We start from the raw sequence: 15415 nt of genomic DNA, 5'->3' as shown, positions 1-15415 counted from the left end.
ATTAGCTTTAAAGAGAACTCGTGGGTCTGCTAATCATGCTTTCCATCTACAGAACAGCCTGTGAGGACTCTGGGTGGGCCAGGCACACACGCCTGTTCACAGAAAGAATAATTATCCAGCAATTTTTTTTTTAATAAAAGAGAGTCCAAAATGTGCCTCTCTGGAATTACATTAATAGCCGAGTACATGTAAGGGGGCCCCAGGTCACCCCCTTGACCAGTCCCTTTAGCTCTGTCATGTTCCCCGGTGCCCCTCAGATGCCTCACCCCCCACCCCACCCTCCGCCCCTGAGGCTGTGCTCCCAGGGGGGTCTTAGGAAGCACAGGGCAACCACCTTCCCCACAGCTCCAGGACTTAGTGCACACAGAAACCCCCACCAAGGGGTGGCTGACTTCCTAGGGAGCAGGGCCATCTCATTTGTCTTGGGTTCTGGGGGTGGGGGGCAGCAGGAGGCACCTGCTAGGGATGGAAGTGATGAACAAGAAGGCAACCAAAAGCATAGAGCCTGGGACGCAGGTGGGGAGAATGCGAGCCAAGGCCAGAGATGCGGCTGTTTCGGGGGGAACAAGGTGTTTCCTGTGGCTTTAGGTCTGGTACCCTGGGGTGGGGGGTGACAAGAGAAGGGGCCAGACCATGGGCATCTGTGTCTCCTGACGAGGAGCCAGACAGGCTGCCATCCGCAAAGGCCAGCAGCAGGGAGCGTCCACACAAGAAGACAAGACACGTGTGTTACAAAGATAAATGATTCCTCGCATTAACAGAAAAAGGTGGAAAATACCAATTTCTCTCACTAGATGCTGAAAAAACCCTTGAAAAAATTCAACAACCATTTCAGAACCTTTTTTTAAAAAAAACTAGGGTTATAAGAAATACTTCTTCGCGTGGGTTGTATCAGTCCTTGGGCTGGGAGGTGCAGCCAGCACATCCAAACTCCGCTGTCCCAGCCCCAGGGCGGTGGATGGGGGCAGGTGAAACCACTAGGCACAGAATGCTCTGGGGGATCTGACCCCCACTCAACATCGGTACCCGTGCATTTTGGGACCCGAGCTACATGTGAGGCCTGTTGAGCATTTACACCCACCATGGGCAGCACGCCATCCATGCAGAGGGCCATCCTCGTGCTCGGTGCCCCCACCTTAAAGACATTTCTTATCCACCGCAGACGTTAAATTACTTTTTTATGCTGAAATCCAAATTTTTATTTCTGTTCTTTACTCAGGAAATACGCACGACTGGCCATTTCTTTCCGGGTCATCTGAAACCATCTCAGTTCTAAATTCAATAATTCTATTTGACTTCATTGGTCCTTGACGATTTTCATTTAAAATGCTGGGCCCTCACCATACTTCCTCTGAACCCACCAAACAACCTGGCCGCAACCAGCCTGCAGACACCTGACTCAGAGCAGGATGGCCCGCATTCCGCGGAGGTGTGAAGGCAGGAGCAGCTACTGCCACCTGCCAGGCCTCCACAGGGCACAACACACCCTCTGCTTCCCACACAGGCATGGGAAGGTCCAGAGAGGCTGACCTCTGGAGCCCTGCACTCCAAGGGGACTGAGGATGGTTGGCGTCTGGTGTTGGGGACCCAGCCAGGCCACCTTGCTGGGCCGCTTCTCTGCACCAAGTCACCACATCCAAGCACACCCTTCGAGATGAGCCTATTGGCTGGAAAGCGAGCCTCTTACGTGGGTTTGCACGTTCACTGTCCGCCCACATTCTCTGTTATGGGACTTTGTTTAAATAACATTTTTCATGCATTCCTCATCAATAAGACATAAACTCAATGATAAAACACAGTGGGGAAGTAGAGAAGAAAGAAGTCTGTGCTTTATAAGATTAAAGTGTGATCAATTGCTTATCTTTCACAGAATTATTTTCTCTCAAACACAAATATGAAAAAATGAATGAGATAATCAGGTATTTCTGGAAATATGACATCTAGTATTTTCTAACAAGAAAGAAAAGTCATCTCTGCGCAAAGTCATCACACATCTACCTGTGCGATGTGTGCATACGTGTGTGCATGTGCATATGGATCACTATGTGTGCTGTATATGTACGTGTGTGCATGTGTGTGTGGTGAGTGTGCTATCTAGTATACACACATTTAACACATTTGCTATTCTGTGTCACATAAAAAGAGAGATGATACATTTCCCACATTAAACTAATAATTTTGCCCATTAATCTCAAAAGAATTTCTTAAACTGTTTTCCAAACCATTTGGATAATATTTACACGTAAGCCACCCCTATGATGAGATTTTTTCAATGATTATTTTTGAAAAACCAACTTTCAAAGTTCTACTTCACATCAAAGCAGAATTTTGTTCATCTAGAACTAAAACAAAATTCAATCAATCCCACCATGATGGGACACCTGGGTGGCTCAGCAGTTGAGCATCTGCCTTTAGCTCAGGGCATGATCTGGGGGGTCCTGGGATCAAGTCCCACATCGGGCTCCCCACAGGGAGCCTGCTTCTCCCACTGCCTGTGCCTCTGCCTCTCTCTGTGTCCCTCATGAACAAATAAATAAAATCTTTAAAAAGGAAAATCCCACCATGATAATGTATCCTGGCTATACTTGAGATAAGTTCGCGATGACCTTTGCTCACGGTATCACAGGAGCACAGTGCTAAGATACAGAAGATTTAGGGTATGTTTACAGACACTGAGGCAAGTGGAAAAAAATACCAATTTTGAATAAGTGTTACAGTAAGTGCAGTGTATAAAGACCATCTATCAGGAACAATAGAACATTTATAAATAAAGCGAATAATTTATACCACCCTAAATATCACCAGATTCACAAATGGGAGGAACAAAATAGTCTTAAAAAGAATTCTTGTAAACACAAGGCCTCGTTCCAAAAGAACAGTCGGCATCTGAGGTGAAAAGTCTGTAGCTCTCCGACAGTTAGAGCCCCCAGCCTGTGGGCAAGAGCGGCCGGCAATCTGTGCGCAGAGGGTGAGCAGTGAGCATCTGAGGGCGCTGCTCCCAGCTCGGCTAGGCTCCTTGTTCTTGCCATGGACCCTGGGGGCGGATCCTAAATGTGGTCACCTCTTTGCCGGTGTCACATGCTATAAGGAAGAGCCCTTCTTCTGGGGACCCGGGGGGCCAGCGGCGCCCAGTATCTCCACCTATGGCGTGTCCTGGGGGGGCGGGTGGTCAGGGCTGAAATTTCAAGGGCCTGCCGGTCTGCAGACGGCTCTCCTACCTCGGCCAGCGGCTCTCCTATGAACAGACCCCCGACCCATCCATACCTGTCTCTCCTTCCCAAGCCACCCCCTCTGCAGGCCTGTGCATGGAGCACCCCCACATGGCGCTCAGGCCCCACTGAGGACTGGTGGCGGCCTCCACGGGCACTCGGGTGCAGCCGGCTTGGACTTTCAGGAAGAGAATTTCAAGGTGGGCAGCTGCATAATCAATACAATTTCGATGGGCCTTCCATGTCCAAATGTGGTTTTGAGATGGAATCATCATGAGAATATTCATCATTCTCTGCGGTCAGGCAGGCCCCACGAGTAAGGGGCAGGCGGGGCTGGGTAGGGGGCTCGGGACCGGGCTCTGAGAGATCCCCGATGTGGAGAAATGCAGAGGTGCGTGCAAAACCAGAGCCGAAGGAACATAAGGAGACCCCCTCCTTTGTCCTAAACGTCATAGACGAGTTATTCTCATGAAAACTACAAACTGACCACTGCACCTACCCAAACTCCAACGGAGAAGTAATCAGTAGTGACCTCAAGAAGATTTAAGTTCCTTGGTCAGTGTTCTATAAAAGACTGTCCCTAAAAGCCCTCTGGGGCCACCCATTCGGGACTCCGCTCACTTTCGCTCCTTTCTGTTCTCACCTGCACTTAAACGTTCACTTCACCCTTTGGTGTCTGCGGGATTCACTCTTTGACTCAGAGAGATAAGAACCCTGCGACCCTTGGAGGGTCTGGACATCCAGACCATTGCAGACCTGGAAGCCGCGTGGGGGGAGCCCCAAGCTCTGGTGCTGTGGCAGCAGCAGCCTCGCTGACAGCACCCAGGACAAATTAGACACACTGAGCTCTGAATCCTCCTGTTGCTCAGGAGCCTTCTCCGTCTTCAAATTTCATATCCTTCATTAATTAGGATTACAACCTGCTGTTCGCAGAGTCTGAGGTCTCCTAGGTGAGCAAACCTCAGCAGACTCCTGCACTTCACAGTTTCCATTCCCATGTAAGCAGATGGCATTGAAATATTTTTGAATAACAAATCTTGTATAGTGCCCTAGCAGGTACTGCTACGAGGGGGATAACCGATAATCATAGAGCATATGAAGTTTCCAGGAAATAGGGGTGGGAGGTGGAGGTTCCTCAACTTACAAATAAATTTAAATCCAAGAGAATAATGAGTTCTTCCCCCAACCCTGAGCCTGTAGATTGACAACTGATGTACAGTCATGTAATCAACATATCCTCTCTCTCTCTCTTTCTCTCTACCAAAGACCTTTAAAACCAAGATACTGATAAAACTATTCTCAGATCAGTGCAAGAGGGTTTGTTTTTTGGTTTTGTTTGGTTTTTCCTTGTTTTTGTTTTAGATGTGATTTTTCAAGAAAATGAGCCCATGATGTTCAACTCCACACGGGCCACGGGGAAATGTGCACCAACAGAGGGCCACGTGATGACATGAATGGAGCGTGGGCACAAGACACGGTCTATAGCATCTGATCTCCCCTGGTTGTGTGCTTCCAAACTTCTCCAGGGACACCTGAGCTTGTGTTCACATGACCGAGCGTGAACCAGGCCACGGCACCCAGCACTAGCCAGGCTTGCTATGTGCCCCTAACGTGCTGCCACCATTCATCTGAAACCCAGTTAAGTGGCCCCCAAACCCAGAGGCTCGGGGACCCCCAGCTTCCACCCGGCTGAGCTCTGCTGCTCCTGCGGTTCAGAACCTCACATCGGCGGGATGGCCCACAGTGCTGGCCTGCTTGGCTATGCTCGTCCGAATTCAATCACAACTGACCTTTCGAACTGCATGTCTGCCTTCTTCAGAAAGCAAGAGCAAAGCTCTAAGCCAAGGGAATGATTTTTTTTTTTTTTAAGAAAAACTTTAAAGGCATAAGTTTGAGAATTCTCCCTCCATTTGAAAACTACCTCCTATGCTCAACATGACAGGCATAGAGAGCTTTGCCAAAGTCTATTTTAAACGTAGGCTCTTTTTCTGGTGGGGTTTTTTTTTTTTTTTTTGAGATAGCAATTATATTAGCACACTATAAGTAATACACTCCAGTGTCACAGTTTCACCTCAAAGTTGTCAAGGTTTTTTTGGTTTGGTTTGGTTTTGTGGTTTTTTTTTTTTTTTTTAATTCTTTCTGGTTTGGCTCCTGGTTATATAATGTAAAGACAGACTACAGGAAGAATATTCACTTTCTTCTATAATAAACTCAGGCAGACGTGCATATTTTATGTTGAGCTGCATCCCTTCTGTAAAATAAATTAATCCATTTTCAGAAGGTGAGATGAAGAACCCATGAGAAAACAACCTCCGAAGGATGAGAGGCCCCATTTTTAACACGAAGGATCACATCCCTTTGTCAGGAGTGTTTAGACAGTTCAAGATAATCCACAGTTAAGTGCTTCCTTGAATATTTTGGTGCCCAAACTGCCAAGATACAACATTTTACCTGGGGATGTGTCTGCTGAATTTCTAACCTGAGTCTGTAGCCGATATGTGGAGGCTAGACGTCCTGCAGGCTTCTCGGAGTGTTTGAACAACATCGTGGAGATTGTGTGTGTGTGTGTGTGTGTGTGTGTGTGTGTGTGTCATTTCTTTTTAAACAAATAGCCATGCCTTGGAGAGACCTGACAAATCATGCAGCTTCCACCCCTTCCCCCTGTCAGGCGGACATCTGCCCGGCAGCAAGGCGCAGCGACAGCCCACCTCTGTCCAACAGGCAGGACAGGAGCATGTGGAAGGCCGGTGGATGGGTGCTGGGTCCTGGCTCTTGAAACACCACAAAATATTTGTATAAGGGAGGAATCGTATGGACCCTATTGGGCACGATTGTATAATTCTTTGTGTTGGAGGAAAAAAAATCTGCTTTGCAGCCGGCAGCTCCGGGCCCATATTCAGCCCCTTTTAGCCCATTTAAATGGAAGGCTACAGCCTCAGGGAAAAACAGTCCCCAATTCTGCTGTGATTGCCTGAACCCAAAGCCTTAGGTATGGAAGGAAAGGCAGGCGCCCACGAAAACCTTGCTGGGTAAGAAAGTGCCCCCCCACTTACATAAAGCAAGCCAGCATTTGGCCTGCACCTGCTGGGAGCTGCGGAACCGAAACCGCCCACCCTGCCTCTTGGGGCAGACACGCAGAAGTAGTGGCACTGCCGGCATCTGTCGGGGCAGGGCTGTCCGGCTCTCCCCAGCGTGTTCCCGGCATCGGCCTGATGCCCACTTCCCGGGGACAGGGGCCCGTGCCCAGAGGGACCCCCCGCCCCCACCCCACCCCCGGCCCCGGCCCCGGCCCCGCGCGCGGCCGGAGCGGAGCAGCCCAGAAGGCAGGCCAGGCCGGAGCGCGGGCCCCCGGGCGTCAGCCTCCCCGCCGTGCGCCCCCGGCCTCCGCGGCGCCCCTCCCGGCCCGCGCCCCTCCCGGCCCGCGCCCGCGCCCGCACCCACCTTGACGACGTAGGTGACTCCGGCCCCCAGCACCTGGTCGCTGGCGTGCGGGGCGCGCGGCGGCGGCGGGTCGCCGGGCCGGCCCTTCCTGGCGGCGCGCATGGCCGGGGCGCCGGGGCCGTCCGGGGCGGCCAGGCTGGGCGCGCTGCAGCTGCCCGAGAGCCGCGCGCCCGCCCGCGCCCTGGCCGCCGAGCGCCCGCGGAGGCCCGAGCTGGAGAGTTTCAGGTGGGACACCTTGTGGAGCAGGTGGCCCAGGCTGCCCGGCCCATCGTCTCCGGACACCAGGTAGGGGGCCGCCGCCGGGGCCGCGCGCGCCGCCGAGACCTTGCCGCCGCCGCTCACCGACAGGTTGTGCAGAAGGTCGTCGACCGATGTCACCGAGTCATTCCTGAAGCGGTTGTACTTGGTGCGTGGAAGCATGCCCCTCCGTGGGCCGGCCGCATCCGCGCGGGCGCTGCAGGGGCGAGCGCGGCCCCGGGGCACGGCGGGGGGCGGCCGGCGGGGGCGGCGGGGGCCGCGGCGGGGCTCCGCGGGACCGGGCTCCGCCGCGCCGCCTGCCCGCTAGCGGCCCGCGCAGCCCCGGCCGCGCAGCCCCGGCCCCGCGCTCCGCCGAGGGTGGCTCGCGGGCGCCGCTCCGGGCATCGCCTCCGAAGGGGAGCGCCCGGCCGCGGGCCGCGGGCCGCGGGCTGCGGGCTGCGGGCTGCGGGCTGCGCGCTGCGCGAGCGTGACTCACTCCGAGGAGACCCTTCTCAACAAAGGCCCGGGAGCACTGCGGAGCACTTCCTGTAGCGCACACTCGCACACTCACACACACGCGCGCGGAGGAAAGAAAGAGAGAAAAAGAAAGAGGAGAAAAGAGGGGGAAAATACCGACACCCACGGACAGCACACTAGAGCCAATCAATTCTCAAACTGCCTTGTCTACCTTCCCAGACATTTCCTTCCCACCTCTGGCTCCGCGCCTCCCCATCCCCCGACTCAGCGCTGAGACACAGGTGAGTCCAGGCCCTTCGGACGGTCAGACGAACTTTCTGCAACCCCCTCTTCGGCGCTAGGGCTTCCCGTCCCCCGCTTCAGCCCTCCCGGGAGCCCCTAGGTGTCTGACAGCCGTGCCTTAAAATGTGACGAAGGCATTTTAAGAATAAGATCTTCCGCGGATCCTCATGAATCCGGATTTGGAAAGCAGCAGAAATTGGTAAATAGCCAAAAATTAAAAATTAAAAACAAAAAAACCCACAAAGGAAAACAAAACCAGCAAAGAAAAGAGTATTTACTCCCAGGTGAACATAAAATACCAGTCTCCTGGGTTTTTCTTTTCTCTTTTCAAGTCAACAGAGCAGCCATGACAAGTGTCTTTGTGGCAATGCAGTTCCTCCGGGAAAAAAAAAAAAAAAAAAGGAAGGAAGGAAGGAAGGAAGGAAGGAAGGAAGGAAGGAAGGAAGAAAAAGGAAAAAGAAAGACAGAAAGATCTGCACAGAGCCAGTGAGGATGTGTTCCCTGCTAAGGACAACAGCCTTTCTCAGTTGGGGTTAGGTTGAAAACCTACTTCCAAAAAAGAAGAGGACTTCTCTGAGGAATGGCAGCCGGCTCCAGAAATCCATTCCAAAAAGGGGGCTGGGCTTGAGGCTTTATCCCAAATGAATGTGCTCAAGGTCTGGAAAGATGCCTACCAAACGCTACAAATACATTTCAATGTCCCTTCTGTTGCTGCTTTGCTGCCCTGCATTAAGGAAGAAAAAAAAAATGCAGCTGCTCTGGTTACACAGCAAATCCGTTTCAGGAGTCAGACTCGGCTGCAAGGGACAGGCGCAGGCCTCCTTCCTCTCAGTTAGGAGAACGGGGCGTTGGCGGCCCCCAGAAGGTCCACGGAGCCCCCTAAGCCCTGACGCCCCAGGCTCCGCGGGTCTCGCCCCGCGTGGAGATATCCCACCTGACACAGACAAACCTCCCTGTGCAAATTGCCAGGCAACTCTGCGCAAGCAGATGAATTTACCTCTAGCACTCTGCCTTCCCACACCCACAGCTAGGCGTGTGCCACACGAGGCACCCAGCCCCTCGGAGCTCTATGGACCAGGTGAAGGGAGAGCGGCTCCCTGCAGGCAGGTAAGGCCCGCCCACCGGGATGCAGGGGCGCAGGGCCGCAGCCGCTCCCCTCCCTGGGCTCAGGCCTGGCGGAGCAGCCGCAGGCTCTCATTCCTGCCTTTCCCCTTGCTCGCTTAGCAACAGCAAATGCACACCCCATCGACGATGGTGATGGTTAGTTAGCAGAGCCCCCCCCAAATCTGAAGCCAAAAAAATGCCCTATCATTCCCAAACCCCGCTCTTCATTAGAAGCAGACAAAAACAGCAAAATGTGAATGAGAGGCTGTTTGTGTGAATGGAAGGGCTAGCAGCGAGCCAGCGATTCTGTGAATGAAGCCGGGCCCTGCAGCCGGTGCCAGGCAATCCCCTGGCTCTGGCGGCCTCAGCCAATGAGCAGCCGCCCCGATGACTCATTGAAAAAGGCTTGCTCAATAGTGGAAGATTCCATTTCAATCAAAGGCGGGATCTTTATTCCAACGGCAGTGTGGGAAAAAAAAAAAAAAAAAAAAAAAGCCAGCCTGATTACAAAATGCATGGAGGAAGGCACCATTGTCATGGAGAGCGGAAAAACTAGTTTCTCAAGAAAATTCAAGAACCGTTGGTCAGCTCCCAGGGTGACCAGGACTGCCTCTGTCGGAGGTGAGCTGTGCCCCCAAAACTTTCATTCAGCAGTTCATTTACAAGCAAGAAGCAACCATGAATGTGCCATTCGGTTCAGCATTTATCATGAATGTACAGCAAACGCACATTCAAACCTTAGGCATCTCGCCCTTGATTCTTTTTGTGAAAGGATCATCGAACATGCGTGCACGTTCTGAGTCTCCAAGGAGGAGGGGAAAAAAATCCAAAGCTACCCAGTTAACCCTTTAGCCAACAGGAGATTTTTATTCATTTTATTATGATGAGCCAAGTGGAGGAAAATTGGCTATTTTAAAATAATCATAGTAATAGAAATTTACTGCATGTGAGAAGATCTGCCATCAAAGAGAGTAGTTAATATTCCAGGGACGCAATAGAAAGCTAAGCCCTCATTTTGTGGGAAGATGACAGCAAGGGGCAACAAGAAAGAAGCTGCAAACCCAGCCGGAAACCCAAGCCCTGCTGTGTCCAGGGCCCTCACCCGGCCGGTCCTGCATGTTTTAGGCACTGTCAGGCTGAAAGCGTGGGGAGACGGAGGACACACAAAGTGTTCACAGTCCGGTGGCACAGAAGGAAAGAGGGAAGGAAGCCACTATACAATCAGCCTTCAGGATGCCTGGGGTCGTAGTCAACAGTAGCCTTTGCAGAATATTGTGGTTTCTCTTTTTAAACCTATTAATTTAAAAGTGTATTGGTTTTCCATTGATGTCATCATCACCAGATCAGTGGTTTAAAATGCCCCAGCTGTATTACCCGCCAGTGCTGCAGACAGAAGTCTGACGTAGATCGCCAGGGATGGAGTCAAGGGCTGGTGGCAGTGCGTTCCTTCTGGAGTTTCTAGGGGACAACATCTCTCCCTATCTCTTCCTGCTTCCAGAGGCTGCTCTGGGTCATGAGCTGAGCCCTGGGGACGGTGGGAAGGTTTCATTCTACCCCCAGAGGCAGATAATCTGACATTCACATCATAACCCAGTATGCTATGCAACAATTTAAATATGAGTAGGACATAAAACCCCTGCAGAAGGGAGCCTGCTGAGCTTGGCAGTGGGATGTCAGGGGTGACCTCAGTGAGGGTGACTGGGAAGCTGAATTCTGAGGGGTTTCTGGGATCTTCCAGGTACATGGAGGTGAACAGACACTTCAGCAAGAGAGGCTGTGTGGGGAGCAGCCCAAGGCCTGCACGACTCAGCGTTTCCAGAACCCTGTGTAGGAGGCTGGGTTGGGGCAATGTTGAAAGGCCAGGCTGCTAAGATGGCCGGACCTGGAGGGTGTAGGAATAACCCATGTCTCCCTCTCAATGCCCGGGGAATGAGACTGTGCAGTGCGGTCAGGTTTGTATTTTATGTGGACGCCTCGAACAGTAATGTGGGGTGCTCTGGGGAGTTGAAAGGATAGCAGATATCAGTACAAGCAAAACATGATGGGATCTTGAAGGAAGGCAGCGGTGGTAGGCTGGACAGGAGGGGACGGGCTCCAGATACAGTGAGAAGGTTAAACAATCTGCATGTCGAGGTTGGGTGAGGGCAGGTGAGCAGCTTGGCTTGTCTGGAGGCAGGGCTGACATAGAATTTGGATGCCAGCTTTTCCGTGGTAAGCAGGGAAGGCCACAGGATGGAGCAGAGGGAGAGGTGGCCCTGCAGAGCTCCCTCCTGGCTCCCTCCATCCTCACTCATCCTCACTCATCCTCACTCATCCTCTTTCATCCTCACTCAGCATCCTCAGCCAAGCACCCCTGTAGGTGAGCTCCTGAAGGGGTGAGCCGTAGAGACCACCCGCCCCCAGAGGCAGGGAGGAAGATGCTCTGGAGGAGTCCACACAGGGAACAAGATGCAGAGCAAAGGCCACGCTTCTGACTGGGACAGTGAGGTTGATCAAGTCTCATCCATCGGGATGCAGAGCACAGGTGGAGGAAGGTGAGGGCTGGGTTCTGGATGCATCCACAGAGAGCTGCCCCGTGCTTAGGAGTGGAAGTTGAAGATTATTGGTATGCAGGGGACATTGCACTCTTTGATGATGGGTGAACACTCAGGGAAGAAGAGGGACAAGGAAGGATCCCAAGGACATGCCAGGCTTCCAGGATGGGAGCTGAGAAAAAATTACCAGGAGTTGGAGGCACCTGGGGAAGCCTGGTTGGATGGACACCCAGTGTCTTAGTTCGGCTGCTATCACAAAATGTATAGACCAGGCAACTTTAACAATAAACATTTATTCTTCCCAGTTCTGGAGGATGGGAGTCCAAGACCAAGGCTCCAGCAGACTGGTGTCTGGAGAAAGCCCCTCCTGGTTTCTTGGCGGCTGTCTTCTCAGGTGTCCTCAGAGGTGGCTGATGGGCAAGTAGGCTCTGGGGAGTCCTCTTATAAGGGTACTAATCCCATACCTGGGAGGGCCCTCAGGACCTACTCACCTCCCAAAGGTCTCGCTTCCTCACACCATCACATTGGGGCCTAGGTTTCAACATATGAACAAGAGCACTAGCAGCAATTGTAATTCCGTAGAGCATCCCATGCCGAGCCGTGTAACCTGTTACGCCCGTCAGCTTCCGTGGCCTGTGAGGTAGCATTTACATCCCATTCTGCACACAGAGAAACCGGGAATCAGAGGGTTTATGATGTATGCCAGGGCCACACAGGGTTAGGAACTGGCCGGTCTGCCTGACTTCAAATCCACGTTTATGGCCACAACCTCACCCAATTCAGAGAGCTTGAGTCAGGTATGTACTGAGAACCATGACACTTCAACAAGGAGAGCAGAGGGGAAACTGCTTAGGTCACAGAATGGTGCCAACCACATAAAAGATGAGGAAATGGATAAAAATAAAATGCTTTCCAGAAGGTGGAGTGAAATGCAAGGGAAGATCTAAGGCCATGGCTTGAGGCACAGCAGCGAATGTAGAGTGGGTGAAAGAAGAAAGAGGGGTGCATTTGGGGGGAGAGCAGGATGGGAGAGGTGGAGACCCAGGGAAGGGGGAGGGCAGGAGGGAGGGCAGAACTGTCACCCTGGGGCAGGTAGAGACAGAGGAACTGGAGAGCTGATCATCGATCATTGGGGTTGAGTAGGAGACAGGTATCCTAAGGACGAGATCTGGGTAGACAGACCTTTCCAGAGACGGGGTTGAGGGAGTCCCAAGGACGGTGACACACCGGGGTTTCCTGACTTCTACCTTACTATCTCACTAAGAGTTCTTACAGAAGCCATTCCCACCTTTGAGGCTGATGGAGGACAATCCAGTCTCTGGAGCCAGTGCAATTCCAGCTGGAATTTTGGAGGAGGGACTGCCAGGGAGAGCCGATGGAAAGGCAGAACCAGTGATGGGAGGGAGCGGGGAAGAAATGCCCTGTCCCTGTCTCCTGCTCTCCCATCTCCTGTAGGTGCCCTCTATTGGCCAAACTCATGGGAAGCCAGAGGTGCAGGAGCCTGGCAGTGATGAGTGATGGAGGGCGAGCTGGGCAGGGCAAGAGGAGCTGGGCCAGAGTTATGCTTGATTTGGATGTTACACCTGATTTTCTCTGCAACATGAAAGCGAAGTTTGTACTTAAAAAGTGAGAAGGGTCCATTTCAATAAGGAATTTGAGTTGAGGCGGAATGGTTAATGCCTGCCGAGGGGAACAGGGGACGCTGCCAACCACGAGGAACAGGAAGGTTGCTGCAGGCATATGTGCCCCCTCCCCATGACTCTGTGGCATCCCTCAGTGCACAGGGCTGCTTTTCTCTGTGTCCATCTGCTGCATATGAACTGGGAAGAAAGTGAATCATTAGATGGAGACTCATCAAAGGTGCAGGTGGGGGAGGGAGGGCAAGAGGAAGGCAGGCTAACAGGCAGGCAATAGGCTGGAGCAAGGAAGGACAGAGATGGAAATGGCCACTGTAGGAGGACCACATGCAGGCCCAGTGGTCTTGAGGACCTGGGGAGGTGGCAGCCTGGATTCTTGGGGATGCACATCCCAGGGAAGTGGATGGGAGCAGGAGGTCCATGGAGATGCCCCTTAGGCATAGGTGGGGAAAGGGAGCAACCACAACAGAGGGCGGGGAAGGGGTGGGTTCAACTTCACGAAAGCCAGAGGTTGGGGCCATCCTGTGAGGAGGCTGGGAACAGAAGTTTATTGCTGACGACAGCGTGGGAAGAGGTGGATAGCTGGACACCCGGGAGAGACAGAATGAGAGCAGGGGACATTCAGATGGGAAAAAACACGAGCCACACGTAGAACTAGTAGAGGGGTTGGGCACCAGGCCTGGGGGGCGGGGGAGCCTGAGGTGGCAGATGTGCTCTCTGCAGGGATCCCAAGGTGTGCACTCTCAAATTCTGAGTGTAGGAAGGTTCGTGGGATGAGATGACTCTGTAACAGGTCCCCTGACAGTGGAAACCTGGTGCCAAAACGGTTGAACCCAACAGTTCAGCACTACGGACAGTTCCCCAAGTCCTATCCCAGGGGCAGGCCTGCACGGGGCTGGCTCCCCGAAAGCTCTCCACAAGAGGTGTCAGCACCTCTCCACAAGTGCTGTTTCCTTACTTCTAAGGCCCAGATGTTGTCCCTCCATCCAGGCCCCTCCAGCCGCCCACAACCATGTGAGCAATGGGGTGAGAGCCACTCAACCTGCATCCTCAGTGATCCCACTGCCCTGCTCCTTGCTGTTCAGGCCTTGGGCTGAGAGCCCTATATGTAGGCCCATCCAATCTCGATGACCCCATCCTGTAAGTCGTACCCATTGGACAGGTGAGGAGGACACTGAAGCCAGGGGAGGTTGAGTGACTTTACAAGGTGACCCGGCTAGTGGGTGGCCAAGCAGGAATTCATGCACTGCCAGCCTGACCCCAGCACCCTATAAGCACAATCACACAAGGAGACAGGGGAATCCTTATTCCAGTCCCGCCCCTGCTCAGTTCCCCTCTGTGGAAGGAGAACGAGACACAACTAGCACCTTCTTGTACCGTTGCCATGGTGACCGGGCAGCAAACCACAAGTGCCAGGCAGGGCTAGCATGAGGGGTTTTTATTATTGCCGAGGTAAGAGGGGCCGGTATCTACTGTGCACACAGAGAGGGGAAGAAGTAAACTGTGGGAAAGCTGTGGATGTGCTGGCCCGGGTGGGGAAGATGGAGCAGGAAGGGGAAGGATTTTTGTGCACTCTGAGAACAGACTCTGCAGGAAGCAAACCAGTTCTTGCTTCAAAGAGAGGAGTCCAAGGGGGCGAGGCTGGGGGGTGGGAGAAACAGGGAGAGAGCTGCCAGGCCAGGACCAGCACTCGAAGGAAAGTCTGGGAGGCCACAGCGGGCCAGAGACAGTTGCTGGATTAAAATATGTGAGAGCCTTACTTCACTTGTAGAATAAATTGTAGCTTTTCCTGAAGGATTAATTCATTCAGAAAAATTTTAGTGGATTCTGTATTCCCATCAATTCCTTGACCAAATGCATGTCAAGGTTTACATGGAAACCAATTTGTGCTCACTCTTCCTCAAAAGGATATTTTTAGAGACATCTCATTTTATCATATGATCTTCACAAATGCATTTCATGGCTGAATAATGTTCTGTGGAGTCGAGAAAATGTCATTTCCTCAGGCTCCCCTATCCATGGACACTTTGATTGTTTCTAGTATATGAATGTTGTAAACAGTGCCATGATGGAAGCCTTTGGACATCCGGCTTCTTTTGTTTCACTGAATGGTTTCCCAGTAGAAACCACAAGGGAATACAGATTTCTCAGCTCTTGTCTGCCAAGTGGCTTCCTTGAGGTTCCCTATGGGGTTTCACTGCCGGCAGCGATCAGTAGGAGCACACCAGGTTCATGGCAGCTGCGCCAGCTTTGGGTTTTACTGTTTTGCAAATGGCTCCTCGAGGCTTTGGGTCTAGGTTGGTGGAGAGAGTGCCAAACTTTTGCCTTCAATTGACTGATTTGCTCTGAACCTAAGTGGTGAGATATGCCCAGACCTTGATGGCGGTGGTCAGCTTGTGTACCTGAGCCTCAGCAGAGCTTGCTCATGCCTTTCCCTCAGAGGCTCCGCTTGGAACCTCAGACTCATCTTTTGGGGCTCACATGATTGTTTTGG

General features: G+C 52.5%; 1 protein-coding gene across 1 annotated transcript in view; it reads right to left on the bottom strand.

Annotated features, from left to right (window-relative positions):
- SHC3 (SHC adaptor protein 3) overlaps positions 1–7140 on the bottom strand; it is a 109286-nt gene extending 102146 nt beyond the window's left edge. Inside the window, exon 1 of the mRNA XM_077910436.1 lies at positions 6651–7140. Within this exon, the coding sequence (XP_077766562.1) occupies positions 6651–7070 (420 nt within the window). The 5' untranslated portion in view covers positions 7071–7140. The remainder of the gene's footprint in view (positions 1–6650) is intronic.
- Between the last annotated feature and the right edge of the window lie 8275 nt (positions 7141–15415).

The sequence above is a fragment of the Canis aureus genome, chromosome 1 (genome assembly GCF_053574225.1).
Source record: "Canis aureus isolate CA01 chromosome 1, VMU_Caureus_v.1.0, whole genome shotgun sequence".
NCBI lineage: Eukaryota > Metazoa > Chordata > Mammalia > Carnivora > Canidae > Canis > Canis aureus.
The sequence above is the reverse complement of the archived record's forward strand: the minus strand, read 5'-3'. Positions and strand labels throughout refer to the sequence as shown.